At 32.8% G+C, this 25,373-nt stretch overlaps 1 protein-coding gene across 1 annotated transcript; it reads left to right on the forward strand.

Moving 5' to 3' along the window:
* Positions 1-1,771: 1,771 nt before the first annotated feature.
* On the forward strand, positions 1,772-25,172 carry LOC132749523 (G2/M phase-specific E3 ubiquitin-protein ligase-like). Its single transcript, XM_060739319.1, has 10 exons — positions 1,772-2,834; positions 3,366-3,416; positions 5,381-5,509; positions 7,207-7,284; positions 11,218-11,288; positions 12,285-12,500; positions 12,845-13,097; positions 14,640-14,782; positions 16,579-16,817; positions 18,635-25,172. Exons 1-10 carry the CDS (start codon positions 2,274-2,276, stop codon positions 18,883-18,885), a joined length of 1,992 nt encoding a protein of 663 aa, XP_060595302.1. The 5' UTR covers positions 1,772-2,273; the 3' UTR covers positions 18,886-25,172.
* Positions 25,173-25,373: the final 201 nt, after the last annotated feature.

Here is a 25,373-nt window from a genome sequence, read left to right on the forward strand (position 1 = left end):
ATGAGAAGTGTAATTTATATACATGTCAGACACAAACACGAAGTACCCTTGCATTGAAAAAAATTAATTTGATAGAAATGGAACTGTTGGGATTTGAACTCGCACCAGTCACATTAAAATAACACTCCCTACCACTACACTACAACGTCTCTCTGCAAGTACTATGGTCAATAAGTATATAACTATACTATGATATCCATACACAAGTAACCTACCTTTTCTGATCCATGTTATATTTACAATGGTTCCAAAATAAATAAACTGAATACAGGTAAATTGTGAAATGTGTAATGATTGAAAGAGGGTTGTGTTTATGAGTTTGTTTTGGAAATGTGATAATTAATTGATAGAAAAGTGGACAAGAATTGGATATAATTATATTCCCCCACCACTAGGGTGCATCAAAGTTAATTATAGCATAAAATCGGCTATTATTCCCTCTTTTGCCCATGTTATAACGGGACCAAAACCATGTGTTAACATAGTCACGCGCTCTTGTTATAGCCCGGTTTCACCTATGCGCAATACATACAGGGCCCAGTAAACAAACAAACAAACAAAAAATGACGATTTGGACTGTTTGCCAAAGAGTCATGCGCTCTTGTTATATTAAAATTTATTGATAAGTAACTATGCCGGAAAAACGGCGTATAGACATCGGTGCTAATCTTGGTTGTCGGCCCTTTCTAAGAAAACGGACAGTTGTCAATGTAAACAAATACAGTAGAATCTTAACTGTCATTCAGTTTAACACTCCGAATTAACTTACAAAACTATTAGATAACACAAAATTTTTAATACGAAAAATGTTTTTATTTTATGTTAATGTTGATAAATGCTCTTTTATATTTCTTTTGAGAGAATAATGCTTAGTGCCTGATTTTTTATAAACTTGTTTGCTTGAAACAAAAACAGATTCTGAATGTCACTGATCCTTTTTAAATTTCTACCGTCAATCTGAAATCATTCTAAGAATTTCTGAGGGTCATGTTTTGTCTTGGGTAGAGGGTTAGAGTAATGTTAACGTTTTTTTTCTTGAGATAATAATTTAATCTCCAAAGGCCAAGCTTTGTTAAATCAATTAAAAATTCAAAAATTTCGTTCGGTTCCGAGAATTTTCCAAGTTGTTGGCCCCGGAAAAATGAAAACGCATACGTAAAACATAGGAATTGGATAAATACCGTCCAAGCACAAGAATTTAATGTAATTGTGTTTTGTATAAACTATACATCACGAATCTGTTTGAAAATTTTATGCTATAATAGCGTCAACGCACGTTTATTTCGTGTTATAAAGTCTGCAGAGTCCCTCGGAACTGTTGGAGCCCTCGCCCTACCGGGCTCGGGCACCAACCGTTCCTCGGGACTCTGCAGACGTTATAACACGGAAAAACGTGCGTTAACCCTATATAGACAATTGAAAGGTATGAAGTACATGATATGTATTTGAATTTGTTAATTTGAAATTGTATAATTTGTGATTAACTGTAAATTGACCGAAAATAAATTGAGCTGTGTCATGACAAAACCAACATAGTGCGTTTGCGACCAGCATGGATCCAGACCAGCCTGCGCATCCACGCAGTCTGATCAGGATCCATGCTGTTCGCTTTCAGTTTCTCTACTTGTAATAGAGTTGGTAAGCGAACAGCATGGATTCTGATCAGACTGCGCGGATGCGCAGGCTGGTCTGGATCCATGCTGGTCGCAAACACACTATGTTGGTTTTGTCATGACACGGCTCAATTACTGTGTTACAGGAAATGCACTGATTGAATCTTCTCATTGTGTCCAGGCTGTAAAAATGCGTCACAAAACGCAAAAACACACTCTGGAAGGATTGATTTCATATTTCAAATTGTTGTCTTTTCCATTGTAGAGCATAAAAAATATCTGAAAATGTCAATGATGACATGTAGATATGCTGCAAATAAATGAGCTTTTGATTAGTTTTCTTATTAAAGAAATTTGTTTGTATCTGATTATTCATTTTAGACCCTTGCATCTTTTCTTAACCATTATCTATTTTATATATATTTCATTTGGGTGACTAACTTATTTCAGATTGATGTGGAAACTGTTCAAAGTATTACTGATGAAGTTTTGGCTACTTATATCCCAAAACTTGGTGACAGAGTTGCGTTAAAAAATTACCTGTCGAAACCACAAAAAAAAAAAACGAAACGTACTCATTTATTTGAGAAGCTTCGAAACAAAATTGCCGAAAATGATGGAAAAAATAACAAAGAAGAATTACAAGTTAAAAGGAAATTGATGGGAAAAGCAGAAAGGAAACCGACTCGCAAAATTGAGTTTGGATGGATACATGATAGTATTCAAGTGAGGAAACGATTTGGAGGGGGAACAAGAAAGGAGGATGTTAGTAGAAATGCAGTGAAAGAAGATTTAATAGAGGTGGGAAAAAGGTTATTTTTTCCTGATGGAATGTCAAAAAAAGGAGCTGTGGATGAATTTAAATTTGATATTCTGGATTTCAAAGAAACAAAGTTACCTGAGAATATTACTGTGTCAGAGTGCTATGATCTTTTTAAAACAGGGGTTGTAACATTTTACTTGCACACAACACGAAAAGATAGTTCTGTGTCAGCTCCAAGCAGCACAGTAACATATCAGCAGGCTAATAACAGTACATATTCTAATACACACAATCAAATAGCAACAACATCTTCTGGTCCTGTCAATGAAAGTCTGCCTATCCCAAAGGACATTTTAAAGTTTGCCATCGACCAGTCTTTGATGAGTGCTGAAGAAATTAACTACAACTTAGAGTTTAACTTTGCCGGTCAAAGTGTCTCACCAGAGTCAGAGTCACAGGTATCTTTTTCTTATAAGAAAGTTATATTTTGACTCTTCAGGTTAATTTAGAGAGAAAAAAAATCAGAAAATAAAACAGGATTCTTTACTTTGTTTTCTTGGTCTAGAAAATCTGCTTTACTTCTCTTATGTTACTTAAAAGTAACATGTTTTTTTTTTGAATGGACTGTTTTTGTAAGATAATGTTGTTTTGGCCTCAGAATCATTGTTGCAAACACTACCTTATTAGAAAAAAGTGCTTTATGAATATATTAGTTTTTTGGTACTTTCTTTCTAAAATACGTTTAATACATATATATATGATGCGCAAGAAAAAGACAGGTCTGCCAGACTGGTCTTTTTAAAGAAGTCATTTATTAGTTTGTTATGTATACTTCCTTTCATATAGTTTATCATGTTAATGGAACTGATAAAATGAACTCAAGCTTAGGGCTGTCATTGATGAGGTTTTAGAATTCATAATGATATGGATATATGGATGATATAAAGATGAATTATTGAACTTAAAACAAATGACATGTGTCTTTTCAGGACTTAAATATGGATGAAAATTACACAGAAATTGACACAGGAACTCCAACTGTAAGTATGAACGTGTCACCTGTTGCTTTATGAGGCCAATCTAGGGCCAGTCTATGAGATACAATGTAGCAGACTGTAATCAAATTTAAAATAAGAAAAAAATCATTTTGTAGTTGTATACATTTTCTCAAATTTATATGTACATGTGTACATAGCATTATAATTTATGTGTAGGTAATGTGAAGAATTGTTCACAATTATTTTTTTCACAATTAGCGCTCATTGATTTTTTCTTATTTGTATATGGTAAAAACTTAAAAAATCTTTTAAAAATCCAAAAGAGCTAGAGCTAAGATATTTAGCATGAAACATCTTCTAATGGTGTCTACCAAGTTTGTTCAAATAAAAGCCTGGGAAAAAAATTTGCCAGGGGTCATTGTTTTTCCCTACATGTATACAGTTAAAACTTTAGAAAAGTTTTTTTAAAAACCCTAAAGAGCTAGAGCTAAGATATTTATCATGAAGCATTTTCTAAAGGGTGTCTACTAAGTTTATTAGTTTATTCAAATAAAAACCCCTGGTTTATAATTTACCTTGGCCCAGGGGCCTATATACAGGTGAGCTATTTCAAGAGGGCTCAGCATGGCCCTCTTGTGTTTATTGCTGAAGAATAATACTTCAAACTTGGCCACAAGAATTATTTGGACACAATCTTTCAATTTAAATATGTGTCTGTGTTTTTGACCTCTAAATGGCATTCACCTAGATTTTATGCTCCAAAAGCTATAAAATTGCCCAAATTTAACTTATTTCTGAAAGGAATTACTTCAAACTTGGCCACAGCAACCACATACACAAGGTTTTTCCAACATCTTAAGTTTCTGTGACCTTGACTCTAAATAGTCTTGACCTTTCAGGTTTATTTGACCAAAAACTAGAAAATTGGCCATAATTAGACACAGTGATCTTCTAGACAAGACTTTTCAAACTATATTTCTATGATTTGAATCTGAATTACATTGACCTTTCAGGTTTTTGTCCAAAAACATTGGTCATAAATTCATTATTACTAAATGGAGTTCCTTCATATTTGGCCATATCAACCCTTTTGACTTGTTTATAAACTTTTTCATTATGACAAATTCTCCATGAATTTTACCCCTGAATGATTGTGACCATAAGGATTTTCTTACATGAAACATTAAGACATCAATTATAAACTAATAATGTAAATAGTCAGTTTAACATTTAGGATTCTCTCTGTGTCTATTCATCTGTCCACAAGTACCTGAGCCTAAAAAGAAATTTAAAATATTTTTGTTAAAACTTAAAATATGGATAGATGGCAATATGGAGATTTAACACACCATTTCATTTTTTTTAAAAACAAAATCATTATATCTTTTATAACACCAATAAAACTGATCTTTTGGTTATCTATTGTATACATATAATTTCCCTGAAAGCAAGGGAAAGTTAACACATTAGGTTGATAGCAAATCCTAAAGATTTACTATAGTACTCAAAAGTTAATTAATATTTTACCGCCTCCGTGGTCGAGGGGTTAGAGTCTATGACTTCTAATCCAGTTACCTCTCTGGCGTGGGTTCGATCACTTCTAATCCAGTTACCTCTCTGGCGTGGGTTCGATCCCCTGGAGATGCTTTGGTAGTTTAGCGCGGAGGAAGGGAGTCTAGTACTGGTGTAACTCTCCAGGAACGATGGTTAGGAAACTACCCGCCTATATGACTGAAATACTCTTGGGAAAAGGCGTAAAATGAAACAAACAAACAATCAAACAAATTAATATTTTCCATAATGGCATGATTGAAAGCCCATGTCCCTATAGAAAGTTGCATACATAATTTTTGTGCAGTTCTAACTGTTGGAGCTTTTTGCATTGCTTGCAATTCATTGATAATTGCTTGTTGAGATCTGATCATTTGAGTTGCAAAATAATTATTGTGGCATATAACTAATAACTATATGCCTGTTAGTTAATAAAATTGTTGACATTTTTCCAGGTTTCATTCAGGCAACCAATTGTGCAAATAGCTTCCAACCAGTCTACTGATCAAGCTGAATCCATCCAATGCCAGGCTGACACAAATATATCTCAACCAAGTGAAGATGAAAACGAAATCACTTTATCAGTAAGAAATGTCATATTTCATTAATTTATGCTTCTTTTGTCCAAAAAAAAGTGGTTAAAGAAATAGACTATGTTTGCGTCTCTGTCTGTCTATCTGTCTACATTACTGAGTAGAGATAGAGGGCAACCTAACTGTAAACGGAACAAAAGAGAACAATAGAGTTCATTGCATAACAATAGAATAAGGGGCCACTTTCTAATTCGGAACCTTGGTACCCAAATCGGACAATATTTCAGGACAAATTTTGTAAAATACATTTATTTTTCACTCTATAATATAATCCGGACAATCAATAAAAAGGAAAAGGTAATAATGTTGATAAGGAGCAGTAGCTTAAAAAGTATCCCCCTTGCTTAATACAGACAGATTGTACAAATAGATAATATGTGAAAATGAATTATTTAATAAAGTAACATATTCAATTATTTTGTGTGGTAAGCAAACATCATAGAAGCATCAAACTTTACTATATATAGACTGCAATTTAAATTATTTATGTGTATAATTAATTTGAAAATTTATTAACTGAAAATAGTGCAAAATCTTTTTATATTAAGATCAAAGAAAATATTTATTCAACAATATTAATGATGATCTTTCTCCTGTGATTCATTATGTTTTTTACCCTTTCTTTTAGCTCATGCTTATACCATTGAACTGTTGAAAGGTTTATTTATCATTGGTTTTGTCATTTTATAACATAATAAAAGAGAGATACATGGAAACAAATTCAGCACTTAAAAAATGTAGTGTCTAGCCATATAATTGGAGTGGGGACATCTGTGTCCTCTGGACACATTTCTACTTGTATAAAAAATTCTCAATTGTGTAACAATATTGTATCCAAAGTTGAATACAAATGATATCTTAATATTGAGATATTCAATGACAGACTTAATTTGTGGCAGGTCCATGCCATTTTCATCTATCAAGAGATTTTAAAATAATATGGCACACATGTTCAAAATATATGCAACACCATAACCATTAAATTCTAGGCTTAACATGTCTGTTATAGGGCCTTTTCATATTTGGTCCACAAGATTTTGAAATAAAATTGCAAATATTTTTGTCATATTATTTTTTTAACATATGCCATTTGCAACACTGAGAAACACTACCAAGTTCAAGGTCACAATAAGAGGTCAAAGCTTGAGCTTTGAGAGAATCCAGTGAAACTTTTAGTATAGACTTAATTAGATAGAATAAATAGCAAGAGGTAGTGCACTTCATCTTGAATGAATTGTAAATTATCTACCTCTGGACAATAACTGCTAATAAGAATCTGAGATACAATAGTATTGACATGTAACACAGTATTTATTGCATTATATTTCTATGATAAATTTATTGTTGTTTGTCAGACCTAGTATTTATCAAGATTTTCACTAAAAGTCCAAAGTTATATGTATAAGGTAAAAATGCTTATAAGGACCATATTACTCAATAATGAATAAACTTTTTTAAGACATTTAAAGTTCATAAATAATTATAGTTGCATGACATGTAATCACCTTAATGACATTGGGATTTCTAAAATCAAAATGTCTTTTGGTCAGTAATTTTGTTACTTAGACCTGTGCTATAAAGGGAGCAATAAGAAATCATATCAATATGGACAAACTATGAAATCAAATATTTATTTGATACTATCTAATCTGTATCTTTTAAATTCCGAAATTTTGATATCATAACAGATACACGAAGACGACAGTGTGATATGTACAGATGACTTACCAACAATGCAGTTCAGAGGCAGACGTAACTTATCAAGGGTAACATTTTGAACTTTGTAAATATCATATTTTCATAAACCTAAATTTTCATTCAGTTATTAGTAAACAGGAGTACAGTTTTGGTGCACTATGTTTGGCCAGAATTGACCAACTACAATTTAGTCTTTGTGTATCATCGATTTCAACATGAGTCAGATATAAGGACTAATAAACTGTCTATTCAGTATAAAAATGTATGGAATGTTACCATGGGCTTGACATTGAATGTAAATTCAAAATGAACTTTGCCAAGTATGTTGTATTTCAACAGGTTGACAAACACAATTATAATATTATGATACTGTATACATTTAATTAATTTAAAAGCACCCAGACAAAATCATTATTTTGGCATGTGTTTTTTTTGTTCCCCTTATTCACAAAAAAAAATACATTAAAAAAAATGGGTTTTTACTCTGGAAAAATTTTAAAAAGATCCCCCTTAAAATTTTAAAAAAAAAGGGGGGGAAAAAATTTCCCCTTTAAAAAAAACCCGAGCTAAGCCCGACATTAAACACCCAAACCCTCAAAATTTTTTTTTTATTGTTTTCCCAAAGGGGAACCCAAAAAATTTAAAAAATCAGAGATAAACCAAAAAGCATGTTTTGATTTATAGCCCAAAAAAACAATTAGTAAAAGATATTGTGGAAAAGTTTTTTTTCAAGTTTAGGGGATAAAAATTTTTAGGGTCAAATGAGGGGTAGCTAAGGGGGGAGATTTTTAAAGAATCCCTTGAATTTTCCGTCGTTCCCCTCCCAAAACTTGTTTAACCCCGGGTTTAAAAAAGGGGGGCCCCTTTTTAAAAATTAGAAAATTTTTTGTTAACACTAGTGGCTACTGATCTAAATATCCTGGAAATTGGTGTGAAAGTTTGTTTTGATGATTTCTAGGTCAAGTTCAAATATGGGCCACCTGGGGTCAAAAAATAAGCCACAATGCTCAAATATGAATAATCCTTGTTAACACTCTAGTGGCCACATTTTTGACTCACCTGTCATAAAAATTGGTCAGAATGCTTGTCTAGGTAATGGTTCGGATGAGTTTGATGAGGAGAGCGATCAAGGGCCATCTTGGCCTTCTTGTTTAACAAATTTAGCTATTTTTAGCTCGACTATACGAAGTATATGGGGGAGCTTTTCCTAAATCGCCCCGGGGGTCGCGGTTTCCCCGGTTTCCCCGTCCAGAAATTTTAGAATTTAAAATTTTTGGTGAGGGGGAAAAAAATTTTTAAATTTTGGGTTTTTTTCCCTTTTTAAAAAGGGGTTCCCAAATTCAAACTTCAAAAAAATATGTTTCCCTTTTCAAACAACCACATAAAATTTTGGGCAAGGGGGTTTTTATAACTCTAGAACCCAAAATTTTCAGATTTAATTTTTTCCCCTTTTAACTTTTTTGGTTAAAAAAAATTTTTTAAATTTTTACTTCCCCAAATTTCCCTTTAAAGGGGTCAACCCATCTTCAAATATATTACCTTTCATCCCTCCCCCAAACTTATGTGACAAAAGGGTTAAAAACTAAGGGAAATAGTTTTAGGGTTTTTCCCCCTTTTTAATTAGAATTTTTCCCCAAAAAAACTATTTTTCTTACTCCTTTCTTTTTTTATTTTTTTAAAGGGTCAACCTCATACTTCAAATGTACTTACATTATCATCATCCCCATCTTATGTTCAAGGTTCATAACTCTAGCACCAATATTTTCAGATTTATCTACCCCTTTGAACTTAGAATTTTCCATAAAAAATATTTTTTTTTTCTGTCATTTATTTATTTCTAAAGGATCAACTTCACTTCAAATATGTTTACGTTATCATCATCCACATCATATGTGACAAGGTTCATAACTCTAGCACCAATATTGCAAGAATTATCTCCCCATAAACTTAGATTTTTTTTTACTAGAAAAATGTTATTTTTATTATAACTTTTTTTTATTTTTAAAGGTATCTACCTCAAATTTCAAATACTTATTCCTTATCAACAATTACATTTTATGTGACATTGTTCATAACTCTTGATGCAATATTTACAAGATTTATCTCTCTTTGAACTTAGGATTTTCTTTAAGAAATATAATAACTTCTTTTCTTTTTAAGGTATCTACTTCAAACTTCAAATATATATTTCTTATCATTACACAAATGTTGTGTGACAAGGTCCATAACTCTAGCATGACTATTTCTAGAATTATGCCCCTTGATCTTGGAATTTATGTTAACAAATATTATTTTTTTACTATAACTTAATACATAATTATACATAATTGATTTTTCTTTCATAGTTTTGTCCTCCTTACTGCGTCCAGTATTTCATTAGTCGAGCTTCGCTGTCTCCTGTGACAGCTCTTGTTTGTATTATTTTGTATGTACATGTATTAAATCATAAATCTGTTATTACCAAAATTATTACCATAATACGCATGTTAGAAAAGGTATAGCTGTAACACACCTTGTATAAAATTATGAACACATTTCTAAAGAAAAGTCCTTATATATGTATGGATATTTAAAAAAAAAAAAAGCCTTCAAACATTTTTGTTTAAAAGGCCACATACACTGGTAACAGAAACTTATCTGTCTGTGTCAAATATCTTATTGGAATGTATCATCATTATTTTCACTCAATCTTGCTCATCTATATTGCTGTTTTCTCTTATCCAACAATCAAACCACTTGAAATTTTATAATAGTGTTTTGATAGTAGTACATTATTGTCTTATGAAACTTTAACAAATTACATTAAAGCAGCACGTCTCCAGCTTCATGCTAATTTTCATGAAAAATTGAAAATGTAATTAACAGTATTATATTGTAACGTTAACAAAAAAATAAAATTTACACATTGTCAATGGCACTTACAACCTATGTAAAGTACTATAAAGAGGTCAAAATATGCACATACTATTAGCCCATACTATGTTAGTAACGCAGTAGAAATATATTTATAATTACTGAAAAATTCGGTCATTAATTGCACAAAATATGTAAATTTGTACTAGAATTTTGAATCTTTATACATTTCCTAAATTCTTAGTACATTTTTCTCAGATTTGATTTTATCGAAATATTTGTACTCATCTGGAGGCGTGCACCTTTAATTTTTTTGCATACATAACCAACTGAATTAAAATCATGCCAGAATTGCAAACTGCTCTGCTTCTTTGTTCATACTTAACCCTTTCCTTCAGGAACATATTGTGAAAATCGCCGAATGAAAAGCCTCCCGTTACAAGTTCAAACTGCTATGAACTATGAAAAATGCTTCAATACTAATGAAACTTTGCACAAATGTTGACTGGAACATGGCCTCTGTAACAGGATGCTCTATCCTTAATTTCCTGTAACATTGGCGACAGGGGGGATTTTAAATGGATTGTGATAGAGTAAAAGGTTTTTCAATGTTGGTTACACGTTACCTTACGATCAACCTGAGGCCATTTTTAGCCTGTCACATATCCAAAATTTTCTTTGCGATGAGGGGCACATCCCCCTTCTGGCAACCCCCTGATGTACCTTTTTTGGGGGGAGCGGCACCGAAAAAAGTGGTTACTTTTTTTAACAACATTTTTCAAACGAAAAACAGTGTTTGGGGTCTATATATGAGGTAAAGGGTTAATTTGACTTCATATGAAAATGATGTTTAGAAATAATTATAATGATTCCATTTAGAAAGGCAACCCTTGGATTAATGTTGATATAGATTTTATAATGTTGACACATACATTTCAATCTATTTAACCTGTAACGAGGTGACAAGATGAGCTTTTGTGCTAACAGTGCATCCTTCTGTTTCTATGTCTTTATAAAATAAATATATAGATACTTTGGGTAAACAATAGGTAACAGTAATTTCCCCTTCATGCTGTTCATTCTGTAAGATCTTTATATATTATGTGGCTACTTTTCCCCTTAATACAAAATATATTACTTTTTTTCAGAGAAGACAGTTGTCACAGGAAGGCAGACCAAGTATACTGGAGACTGTTAAACAGCAGCTGAATTTTGATGGGTGTGTAAATGGTTATATATTGAAATTTGATTTGTGAAATAAGTACATTGAGATATCAGGGACTACCTTGGACTGAAAATTTAGGGAGAAGTGACTTCTCCCTTCAGGAAAAATAGGGAGAAGTTTTGAAATTTAGGGAGAAGTGATCATCAAATCGGGTTATATCATTGGATTTTTTTTCTAATTTTATTTCACAAAATATACATGTACACCTTCCGTTTATATGTACATGCTTATAAAATATACATGTATATGGCACGAAAATAAACAAACGTGTATTTGAAAATCGTTATGATGATATTAATGATCAATAAAGTTTATTTAAGCATTTGATTTACATCAACACAACATTACATCAACATTTATGTTTTTAGGTTCAACAGTTTCTGACTCTAACTTTTAAATGCAATAAATTAAGAAGAAGTTCTTTTAATTCATAATATTTATCCAAATTATATCAATTTACATCAGTTTTAATGATGAATATTACTATCATAAATGTAATGGTGATAACAAGAATGGACCGGCAAACGTATATGGGATATTGTAAATCAAACAAAACATAATTATAGGGGAAATTGTAAATCAAACAAAACGTATAGGGGATATTGTAAATCAAACAGGACATACAGGGGAAATTGTAAATAAAACAAAACATTTAGGGAATATTGTAAATCAAACAAAACGTACAGGGGATATTGTAAATAAGACACGAATATATGTTGAGGTAACTTAATTATTAATTAGCTAGCTTTTTATCATCTGCTGCATTCATATCAGGGTCTTTCACAGCTTTATTTTACCTTATAATCAATGCACTATTTTTAGCGATGTGGATTTCCAAGTGTGAATTCCAAATGTTGCTTTTGGCCACGCTTCAACGCGTGTGCTAATTACGTCAGATTACACAATTAAGTCAATAATTGATTGTTGATCTTTATTGTCTTACTGTGCTGTATATAATTTGACTTTAGGATACTATATTTTACAATACAGAGAGAAGCAGCCAACTTGTCAAGAGATTGTTCATGCATGGACAGTGAACACAACTATAGATGGAGACTCTGTAGTAGTAATTCATAGGCAGCGAATAATAGAATCTACAAAACGTGCCATGAATCGCAATGAATTTAGTTATTACAAGAAGCCAAAAATAGTCTTTTCAGGGGAAATGGGGGAAGACTTAGGGGGCCCAAGAAGAGAATATTTTAGGTGAGAATTTTATTAGCCACATTTATAAGATATTGTGATATAGTTTTTGCCAGTTTTAAGTAACAGATATGTGAGTAAACAGTAATATAGTTTTTTTCCTGTAACATTCAGATTAACCTGTATATATGCATTTTTTTCTTGATGTGTAGCCATGCCACTAGTTTCTTGAACCAAGATTAATTGTCACATGTCAATCATCATTTTGATATAAAGAAAAGCTTCAGAACAAGGAATAGGAAGCACTGCTTTGCTTCAGGTAAATCTAAATTGTATAGTTCAATAAATAAGTGTACAAGAAAATGTGTGTTTAAAAAAGAATAATTGTGATTTCCTACTTCTTTCAGATTACTAATGCAGGCTGTTATGATGGATGTCTTTGAAGGAAGTCAATCATTAACTTTTAAGCATAGTCTAATGAAACTAGAAACTGAGGAGTATTTCTTCGCAGGGAAGTGTTTAGCTTGGAGTATTCTTCATGGTGGACCAGGCTTATCAGCACTTAACCCTTCTATGTACAACTATATTGTAGGTGATAACATCTCAACACCTTCAGTGGAAGATGTGACTGACTTGGATGCACGGTCAAATATTGACAAGGTACCCTCTTAATCAATAACCAATAAAGCATGGCTGGCTTTACAAATTTTAAGATTCAGAAAATGAATAATTGTAATAGTCAGGTCAGTGTTCTCTTAACCAGTGTTGCTGTTCCGTTGCCTTTCACAGTGCTACTGTCTGCAATCTATTAGCATTGATCATTACTTTTTATTTCTTGATATCTTGTCTCATATTGGCCACAATAACCTTTAAAATGAGATATTCTAGTAGTCCAGAATAACCATGACCTTCATGATGAATTTTGCTTGATTTTTGCAAATATTTGCTATTATTAGCTTTAACTGTTTAATAGATTTCCTTCAAACTTTCACACAACAAACTTTTGGGAAATGATATCCTTTGGGATTTACTTTTAACATGTAAGACAGACCAGACCTTTCACTCATTAATGACCTTGAAGGTCAAATCTAAATTCTTACTTGCTGTAGCATGCTTTTACTTATTTATGAATTAATTGACTTCATATTTAGACACAACATCCTTATATTAGGACAAGACCTTGTATCAAACTAATGTTGCTACTTACTTATGATCGAATTCGGCCATAATCGTCAACTTATTGAATTTTCTTTGATATTTGCTATACAGTGAAATTTGTTTTTATTAACTTGTTTGGATCACCAACAGTTTCAAATCTTAGTTTTTTTAATACTTTAAATTTTCATATTAAGTCTTAAAAATGAAATATTTAATTCTTAAAAAATGCAAATTTTAGTATTTTACTTTTTTAAATACCAGTACTTTAAGAATATAAAAATTCAATTTTTGTCATATTTTTCTCCATTTTAATATTTCATGAAACTTTTTATTTATGCCTGCTTTATGAGATGAGGGATATATCATTTGATTGGTAGGTTGATGGGTCAGTTAGTTGATCTATACATTGTCCATTTACCATATATAACTCGGCATGGCCTGGGTCTAAGAACTTTAAACGTTGTATAGGTATTGATCATGACTGGTACAGGACCTCTTTGTTTTTTTGGGTCACAAGGTGAAAATGTCAGTGTCAAAATGACCCTGTATGACAAAACAGTTTCTGATCAATAACTTGTCAGTTTATTTGTCTTTGACCTTCAAACTTCTAAGGTTTTTTGGTCATAGCCAGGAGATGACCCCTATCAATTTTGGCATCAAAGGGTTCAAAGGTCAAGGTCACATTGACTGTAGATAAAATGGTTTCAAATCAATAACTTAACAACCCATCGGCAATTGGCCCTCAAACTCTACTGATGCTGTCTTTGACCTTTTTTTAACATTCAAGTAACATCAGGTTAAACCCAGGTTAAAGATCTTTTAAAGTATACTTTGTAGATACCTTTCCATCTCAAACTGTTATCACTAAACACCCTCCTCTTAAAGTCATTGATTCGCACAGAGTGAGAAATCTCCTACTCCTAACTTGAAAAATAAACTTTTAATTTGTGTATTTTGCCTGTGGAAGGACCAGAAAATATAACAGTACTGAAATTTAAGTTTATGCCTTAATCTTTTCCTTGTGTTTTTTTTCTCCCACAATAGTTATGCAGAGCACAATATATATCAGACCTGGAAGAGATTAGTGATTGGATGATTGAACAGGGCCTTCCACCGATCACTTTACTGACAGATGAAAACAAGCAGCAGATGAAAGAGCTTGCTTTGAAAAACCAAGTCATATATAGGTATATTTAAAAAAAAAACACACTTTATTTCAGCAAATCATTTGTGAGCTTATGTGATATCTGAAACAGAGACCAAAGAGGCTCCTTCACATGTATTGCGGGTGAATAATATTAGAAAAATATAGAAAATATTCGTACTAAATTATAGTTAAACTGTGAACTCAATATTGAAAAATATTGTAGAATTAATCTGTCCAAAACTATGTACATGTAGACTGCTTCTGCTTCTTGTCTATACTGGCATACACACACTAATAATTAAGAGTATAAAAATAGTCTCATCTGTACTAACTGATCATATTGTCCTTCATTTTAATGAAAATACCTACACATGTTGGGGGGGGGGGGGGTGCTAAACTGAAAGCACTTTGCCATGTCAGTCGCTTGGTCTATCTGTCACCATCTTGTCCACTCTATTATTCCCATTCCCCCTTGAAGGATTTTCTTTTATCTTTGCTCTAATGTTCATGTCAACAAGGCAATGGAAACTATTTCACCACTTTTCCAGCCAAAAGTCAAGGTAACATTGGAGGTCAAAGGGCAAAATTCAGAAAATTTTGTATCTGCTCTGTAAATCTAACACCCTAAGAAGGATTTTCTCCAAATTTGTCTGAAATGTTAACTTCTACAAGATAATATGCAAAGCTCATGTCACCACTCTGCTGACTCAAAGTCATGGTTTAAATTTGAGGTTAAAGGTTAACTGTCAGACAACCTTATGACTCTTCTATAAATTCTTTACAAGCTAAATAATCTTCAAACTTGACTCGAGTGTTCACTTTATCGAGACAATTCAGTTTCTCCTCTGTAAATGTTGTTCCCTTGTGTGTTTTCTGGTAAAAATGGACAAGTAAGTCAAAACATATTTTGCCGACCCTGGAATAACCCTCATAGATTAATTCTGTATCTAAATTTGTGCACATGGACCAAATTTCATGACAGAAAAAAAAATTCAATGAATAGCCCTTATTTTTGAAAATATTTTTAAGGAAATACCTTGACCCTTCAGTTGAGGAACTGACAGATTTGTTATTATGTCTCCCAAAACTTGTGGGAGACATATTGTTTTTGCCTTCTCCGTCCCTCCGGTTGTCCGCTCTAACGGGACAATAATAATGTGGCTAGAGGGACAAAAGGTAACTGTTCTTTCTCTTTGATGTCATTCATTATGTCTCCCAAAATTTTTGGGAGACATATTGTTTTTGCCTTCGTTGTCTGTCCGTCAATCCGTCTAGTTGTCCGTCCTTCCGCATTAAGCTTGTCCGCCCTTCACAGGTCAAACTCCTGGTTGGATTTTAACCCGCACGTTCTGCCTCGCTGCACAAAATGGCCATCAGAGCTAAAAATAGAAAAGTCTTGTCCGGCCTTCATAGGTCAAACTACTGGTGGGATTTCAACCAAACTTTACAGGAGTGACCATACATAGTTATTAGAGACATGTGTTTTTGTGACAAAAACCCTTCTAGTTTAATCTGAGGGGTAAAACACACAAAACTGAATGAATCAGAAGGTATTACTCTGATGAACAATCAAATTGCAATACTTGTAACTCTTTTAAACACTTTTTGAGCTAGACAGAGGCATGACACAGCATTGATGGACAGACAAGAACAAATTTACAGATGGGGGCATAACAGACTAGAACTGCCACAAAAGTGACAATACCTCACTTGATCTCTATGACATAGGGTATTTGGTAGATAACATTTTACTCTGACTTAATTATTGATTTGTTGACCTCCCTTTGTAAATTACAATAGTCATTCATTTGTGTAAACTCTTGTTCTCTTCTTCAGAGTAAGTGCAGAAGCTCAACAGTTTAAAGATGGTCTTAGTTCAATCCATGGATTTTACGAAGTGTTAAAAGCCTTCAAAAAAGAAATGAAACCTGTTATGTGTGATACAAAAACTCCACTAAATGTCAACTTACTCAAATCAATTTATGAAGTCAACTTTAGTGAGGAGGGTTCAAATTTGAGAAAACAGGAAGATGATACTATGTACGCATTTGAATGCTTTCTTCAGGACTGTGAAGGTATGCAAAATAAATTTAAATAAATACTTTAAATTCTGATGTTTAACGCACTTAATAATGAAAGTATCGGAGGTGAGTTACTTTTTTATCCGCCTGTTTAAAAATTGTAGAATTAGATATTAATTGTCAGATTATAGGAACGCCCCTGGCGGGCAGCATCCACTTTTGTCTGAAACATATCTTTCTGTTTGTAACACAAATGGTCATTTTCACGACAACATCTGTGACATTTGTAATAAAGGTCAATATTTGCAAGTTCAAAGTTACTAAAGATGATGAAATATCCAGATATTGTCCATAGCATATCTCATATCACAGGATTTTAATGAAACTTAATAGAAATATTAACCACTATAAGAAGCTGTGTCGCGCACATGAATCAGGTTTCTAGGTCAGAGGTCAAGGTCACTGTTACAGGTCATTGAAAAAGGCTTGTCCAGAACAAACCTCTACATGCATTGAGGGATTTCAAATTAACTTGGCACAGATGTTCACCATTGTAAAGCAGAGTGTCAGTCGCAAAATTCAGGTCATTGCGGCTAAGGTCAAGGTCACACATAGGGTTCAAAGTTCAAATACAAAAAAAAAGTGTATTGGGACCATTTAATCATCATTTTTTGTGGGATTATAACACAAGTGGTCATTATCATCACTACCGCCATGGCACTTGTATTTTAGGTCAATTTATGCAAGGTCAAAGTCATTAAAGATGATGAAATATCTGCATTTGGTCTCGAGCATTGCGCCTACATGCATGGAATTTTGATACTTTATAGAGATGTTCACCACCATTAAATGTATTGCTTTATACAAGATCCAGTTCAAAAGTCAAGGTCACACTTAGAGCTAATTGCTATGCATATCTATAAAAAATTGCCCACATGTCCATCAAAAGCTTTTGTGACGTGCATATTTTGCGACTCCCTAATATTACCTAGTAACCGTCAATTAGGCAATAGGGGTCATATGTATTGTCACAAGAATCGGTAATGAACATCTATTTCTAAAGATATTGGGTATTCATGTTTTAATCAAAAATGTTTAACACTTGGTCATAATATATCATATGATAACCAAGAAGTCCAGTGTAAATGAAGGAAACTCTGGGTCGGAACCTGGGTAATAGGGGTTTAGGACAATAATGAGTTGTTATATGAAAGATACCATTATTAATTGTGATCCAAATAATCAAATCCTTTTCTAATAAATTTATTAATTATGGAAGGCTATTGTGTTCAAATTTTAATCAGTTTTTCAATTGCCAGAGTTGAATAGGGTCATAACTCATTCAAAAGTCATGGATTGTCATGTTCATAGCTCCAAACATCTTCATCTTAGAGAAAGTTTACATATGTTTAACTTTTTATGTTAGGGCCTACTATTAAATTGAATGGCAGTGACAGATTTTACTGAACCTTTTTCGTGTAAATTGAGATTCCTAGCTGTTTCATGACAAAAAAATTAGTAAAATTATTGAAATAAAATGTTAATTGGAATAATGTATAGTCAAATCAGTTTATTACATATGTTTTCACAAGTTTAAATTCTTGTTTGACTTCATTACTAGAAGTACATTGCCTGAACTGGTACTGAAATACACTCAACATTCATTTTGCAAATACTGGATTCTAAATGACTCGCATACAGTTTTGCTAGAACTGGTATGGGAAACATAGTACTGGAGTTGGTACAGCATTATGTTGGCAAGCACTTGACCTGGTAATATGTATGATACCCCCTTTACTGATGAATGTTTGTTTATTGCTTTGCAGTCTTCTTTTCTTACTTCAGTATATGTTTATTTCAAATTGTTACAGATAATGTGACCTGTGTCCAGATAAGTGACCTGCTGTCATTTTGGACAGGAGCAGTAGAAATACCACTACTTGGTTTTGAAACAAAGCTGCAGATTGGGTTTGTTTCAGACAACAGCCAACAAAACCTTCTGCCAGTTGCTCACACCTGTGGGATGATTCTAGATCTACCAAGAGGAATTTTGTGTCCAGAAAACTTTAAAACAAGAATGATTAAGGCACTTCAGTGGGGTGGAGAGTTTCATTTACCTTGAGGACATATCTAGGGTTACATATTGACATATGATAGATTTAAAACTACACAACAGATTTTTATATTTCTTAAAAGGAATGCATTATTTAGAAGCGAACTTGTCTTTCCTTTCTGTCTGTCAAACACTCAAAATAATTTCTGGAAAATAACTTGAAAGGTTGTTAATATATATTGGAAGAGACCATTAAGATACAGTGTTCAAAAAAATATATGTTTATCCTGCTTGATTATTTATTGAGATAAAAATGCTTGTCCTGAGTTGACTTCCTTACAGTCAATGATATTTCTTTGAAACTTACTTTTAGAGAAAAGTGATGGGATGTGCAGTGTAAGAGAACCATAACTTTACCTCAAGAAAAGTAAAAGATAGTGTAATGGCAAAGAACCATAGCTTTAAATTGCTTATTTGCTTGGACATTCATAACGACCTTGATTTTTGTTATTTATAAATGGATTGATCTATTTGAATATGATCTTGAAGGTCAAATTTTTGAAATCCTCTATTTTTTTCGGTAAATGGATATAACTTAATTTGTTATTTATGAATTGATTTACTTTATATTTAGATGACATTCATATTATTGAATGTTCACTGATTATAAGCTCACCTGAGCTTGCTCAGATTGAGGTTTTAGGATCGATGACTGTCCATCCATCATCCATCCACATTTATTTTGTTAACACTAGCAGTTACATTTTGCTTCAATCTCCATGAAATTATGTTAGAAAATTTCACCTTTTAATATCTCAGACGAGATTGATGCTTGATAATCTCAGCTAAAAAAAACTAGGTCACAGAAGCTTATAATAGGAAACTCTCATTAAAACTGTAGTGGCTACTGTTTCAGTCAAGATATACTTGAAATTGGTCAGGAAGGAAGGTTTGTAGCACAAGTTCCTATATGGGTTAGATATGATCAAAAACTAGGTCTTACAGCCAAAATATGGAAAAAACATTGTTTACACTCTAGTTGCTACTGTTTCAGTTCAAATATCCTGGAAATTGGTCAAAAAGTTTGTTTTGGTTATTTCCATCACTAGTTCAAATACGGTTATCTCATTTCAAAGGCTAGGTCCAAATATGGAAAAACCTTGATAACACTCTAGAACATTTTGTTTCAGTCCAAACACCTTGAATTTGATCAGAAAGTGTAAATTGGTGATTTCTAGCTCCAGCTGGAATATGGGTCATCTGTGTTCAATAACTAAGCCACACAGTACAAATATAAAAAACTTGGTTAACAATATAGAGGCTATGGCTTTACTTCAAATATCCTGGAAAATAGTCAGACAGTCTGGCTCAAGATTGAATATGGTTCATCTAAATTCAAAAACTAGGTCAAACAGTCAAAATATGGAAAAACCTTTTTAAAACTCTACAGGCTACTGTTCCAGTCCAAATATCCCAAAAGTTGGTCAGAAAATTTGTTGTTGTGATTTCTAGCTCAGATTTGAATATGGGCCATTTCAGGTCAAAAGCAAGGTCACTCAGTCAAAATATGTAACACTGTAGAGGCTATTGTTTCTGTCAAAATATATTAGAAATTAACAGAAACTATGTTTTCATGCTTTCAAGATCAAATACTAGGTCACACAGCAAATAATTTGGGAACATTTTGTAAACATGCGAGAGGCTACTGTTTCAGTTCAAGTATTCTAGAAATTGGTCAGAAAGTTTGTTTAGGTGATTTTTATCTGATGTCTGAATATGCGTTTTCTGGGTTCAAAAATTAGGTCACACGGCTCAAATATGGAACAACCTTGTTTAAATTGACATTTTAGGAGCAGAAACAAACATCAACAGTTTAAGATGATGACATTGGAACTGTTTTTCATTCACAGCTAACAATATTGATTGTTCCTAGTCTTAGTAATCGAGAAAGTGATAAAAAGGCCATCATGGCCTCTTGTTTTATAATTAGCTGTAATTTTGTAATTAACATAATTTATGGATTGTCTACATACCTTGGCAAAAGAATCTTAAAGGCTGAACAGACATTGACAATTAACTTTAAATGATATTAACAATTAATGTCTTTATAAATATTCACTGATGTTTGTTATGTCTGACAGTGTTTTTATGCCCCCACAATGTGGGAGCATATAGCGTTGCACTTGTCCGTCCGTCAGTCCGTCTGTACGGCCCGAAATCTTGTGAACGCAACTCCTCTTAAACCGCATGGCAGATTTTGCTTAAACTTACAGGGATGAACAACCTTAATGTGTAGATGGTAGTATAGGAAGGAATTTTCGCTGCGACCAAATTTAACAGAATTATGGCCCTTTGTTGATTTTTTCACTAGATACTATGTAGAAATTTTGTGAACGCAACTCCTCTTAAACCGCATGGCAGATTTTGCTTAAACTTACAGGGATGAACAACCTTAGGGTGAAGATGGTAGTAAAGGAAGGAATTTTCGCTGCGACCAAATTTTACAGAATTATGGCCCTTTGTTGATTTTTTCACTATATACTATGTAGAAATTTTGTGAATGCAACTCTTAAACCGGATGGCAGATTTTGCCTAAACTTCCAAGGATGAACAACCTTTATGTGTAGATGGCAGTAAAGGAAGGAATTTTTGCTGCAACCAAATTTAAGAGAATTATGGCCCTTTGTTGATTTTTTCATTATATACTATGTAGAAATTTTGTGAACGCAACTCCTCTTAAACCGGATGGCAGATTTTGCTTATCCGGCAGATTTTGCTTAAACTTCCAGGGATTAACAACCTTAATTTGTAGATGGTAGTAAAGGTAGGAATTTTTACTGCGACCAAATTTAACAGAATTATGGCCCTTTGTTGATGTTTAGTTTTCAACTTGTGGCACATGTAGTCCAAAAAATATTTGACCTAGAGTTATAAGATTGACAGAACAGTGGCGTGTGGGGGCATCCGTGTCCTATGGACACATTTCTAGTTTACTTTTGTAAGAAATCAATAGATTATTTTTATATTTTTGGACAGGGCAACAACTACAAAGCTGAATTGAATTTGACCTTTGAGGTCAGATTATTATGCTCCCCGAAAAATTTCGGGGGAACATATAGTCGTCGGGTTGTCTGTCAGTCCGTCCATCCGTCAGTCCATCCGTGCATACGTCCTGAATTTGTGTCCGGCCCATAACTTTGTTATTTGAAGTCTGATTTTAAAACTATTTCACAAAAATGATCACCATATTGAGATGACGTGTTGCGCACAACATTTGGGTCATAACCTTGAAGGTCAAGGTCACAGCATGACCTTGCAGCAAAATTTTGTCCGGCCCATAACTTTGCTATTTGAAGTCGGATTTTAAAACTATTTCACGGAAATGATCACCATTTTGAGACGATGTATCTTGCGCAATATTTGGGTCGCTACCTTGATCTTGCTACCTTGAAGGTCAAGGTCACAGCATGACCTCACAGCAAAATTGTGTCCGGCCCATAATTTCTTTATTTGAAGTCGGATTTTACAACTTTTTCATAGAAATGATCACCATATTGAGACAATGTGTCACACGCAACATTTGGGTTGATTTTACACTTTGAACTTTGTCTGTGACATAACTCTGACACTACAAGAGGTATACCTTTGTGTCCAAAACCTATTTGGAGAGCATCACCCGGTTCAACCGGCTCTTGTTTAATTAAGGTTGAGTTTTTGTGAACAAATTATACTACCTCTGAAATAAATACTGAAACAACATAATATTTGACAGTATTTTCATTTTGGTGTATAGTATATCAGGACTTTGGATGAAAAGTGTTTTGGGCAACAGTCTTGGGGTCCACTGTAGCAGTGTTTTTTTGTGATTTTTGTCTTTGTTTTGTTTTTTCTTTTTTGTTTATGTTTATTTTTTTTTTAATTTTGTTCATTTGATAAATGGTTTCAAAAGCTAATTTATTGATCTTAACTAGACTTAATATTATCTCTTTTAGAATAATTTTTTTTGTAAATATATCTTTTTAAATTATTTTTAAATAAGTCAATGACTATTATTTTAAAGTTAAGGTCAAATGAATAGAAGAAAGAGTTAAAAGTATACCATATTTTACTTATATCTAGGTTTGATAAGTACTCTTGCTTTAATTGGTGCCATAATGTTTTTTTTGTTATTATGTTGTTTTCTTAGTATATCATATGTTTATAAGTACCCTACCGGTTTAACCGGAGCAGACTTTAGGTTTAACCTCTGTCCGTCCGTCAGTCTGTCCATCCACAAAATTGAGTCCCGCGATAATGCGAAAAGCACTGAAAATATTGTTTATGGAATTTGATATATGGATAGATAGCAGTCTGAAGATTATGTACATCTTTTTTTGGTGAAAAATTTGGTTGCTATGGCAACAAATAGGCTTCAAATATGGCAAATATAGCAATATTTTTCATTACTCAAAAAGTAAAGAAAACATTTTTATGAAACTAAAGATATATGTTACTGATCATTAACCTTATCATATGTGACAAGGTTTACAACTGTAGCACAATTTTCAGAATTTAGAATTTTCATAAAATTGGAGGTGATTTTTTTTTATAACTTTTTTATTTCATAATGTATCTACTATAAACTTCATATATATGTGTCTTATTATTACTCAAATAATTTGGGAGAATGTTCAATACTCTAGCTTGACTATTTGTAGAATTATGTCCCCCTTGAACTTAGATTTTTTTTTCTAAAAATTATTATATTTTACTCAAACTTCTTCATTTCTTATAGCATTTCCTTCAAACTCCCACATGATAATAATATGACAAGGCTTATAAATCTAGAATCCATATTTCCAGAATTATCTCCTCCTTAATTTTTGAATTTTTCTTACTCATTCTTTAACTTTCTTATTTCTTTATGGATTTACTTCAAATTTAAAAGAAATTCATTGTCAAGACCTACTTCACTACACCTACTTTATATGTGATTAGATCTATAAGACATTGTTTTCCATGATTATTTTCATTTCATCTTGAAATTTACTTGAATTTTTCTTTAAATTTTCTTCTTTGTTACTATAAATGGTATATTTTTTATTATTTTTTTTACTTTCTTTTTTGTATATATATGTATATAAATGGTATGTGCTTTAAACTTTATTTTAAGAGTTATCTCTTTGTTTAAGAATTTTGCTTTTAAAAATGTTATATTCTGGTAACAGCCAGGGATGTTTAAAGATTTATCCTCAGAGTCTCTGTCAGTTGGTCTGTCTGTCCGTTTCTAAAAACTGTTTCCTGGGACTTTTAAAACATTGAAACTTTTCCAACAAATTTACTTAAAATAGAGAAAAGTTGAAACATCAGTTATACATATTCATTCTGAGTAATTGGATCTTTTGATCATCTGTTGTATTAACATAATAAGGGAAACATTAAAATATTACTTAGATACAGACAAACTAAGCACTCATGTCATTCATTCATTCATTTAATTACATAATTCAATGACCAGTGGCCCTTCAGAATGTTGCTGGGGTTCTAACTGGTAGGGGACTTATGGATTGCTTGCAATACTATGATAATTGCTTGTTGATTCTGGAATAAAAATTTTAATTTCAAGATCTTCATTGTTTGACTTTCTTTTCATGAATTTATTGTGCATGCAAGTTTTATGCCAGTCTTGAGCTTTCTAGCTAGTTTGGATTGGGCAATGCCTACAGTAAGTATGGGGTTCAAAGAATGAACCAAAGTGGAATATAAAACACATCCTATTTACAATATTATTAGGTTATCACAGTGAAGGAGGAAAGAGTAAACACATAATTACTTTAATTATAGATTATGGGTAGTACATTCCTTTAACATAACATTCCTTAGCAAAATACCTTCATGTATATTAAACTCAAAATGAATGAAATTAACTCAAAATGAGATAATATTTAAGTTAGAAGGAAACGTAGTAATTTTCTTTTAATTCAATTGTTTTTGTAACAGTTATCAATTGTTATTTTTGTGAACAAGTGGACATTTTCTTGTAGTAGGTATGAGTTTATTAAAATTGACGCATGAAATGACACTATTTGAAGGACGATAAATGCCTTATTGGGGGTTTAAGATCAAAAGATTCCTACTCTGGTAGACTCTAGCTAGCACACGGTGATAGGGCGTTTACCACAACTTTTCTGCGCAACGTCAAAATATCATACTTCTGACCGAGACACCGTTTATTTCTGGACAAAATGAGCCGTGACACAACAAAACCAACATAGTGCGTTTGCGACCAGCATGGATCCAGACCAGCCTGCGCATCCGCGCAGTCTGATCAGGATCCATGCTGTTCGCTATCAGTTTCTCTACTTGTAATAGCGTTTGTAAGCGAACAGCATGGATCCTGATCAGACTGCGCGGATGCGCAGGCTGGTCTGGATCCATGCTGGTCGCAAATGCACTATGTTGGTTTTGTTGTTAGAAATCGCAATAAATCGGCATCAACACCTGTTTTATGCGAATTAAGTAACAACTCAGGCCTACGGCCTTTCAGTTCAATTCATCAATCTACATTTTAAAAATCC

Source organism: Ruditapes philippinarum, unplaced genomic scaffold (genome assembly GCF_026571515.1).
Source record: "Ruditapes philippinarum isolate M1 unplaced genomic scaffold, ASM2657151v2 ctg4049_1_1_1_1, whole genome shotgun sequence".
NCBI classification, from domain to species: Eukaryota; Metazoa; Mollusca; class Bivalvia; order Venerida; family Veneridae; genus Ruditapes; species Ruditapes philippinarum.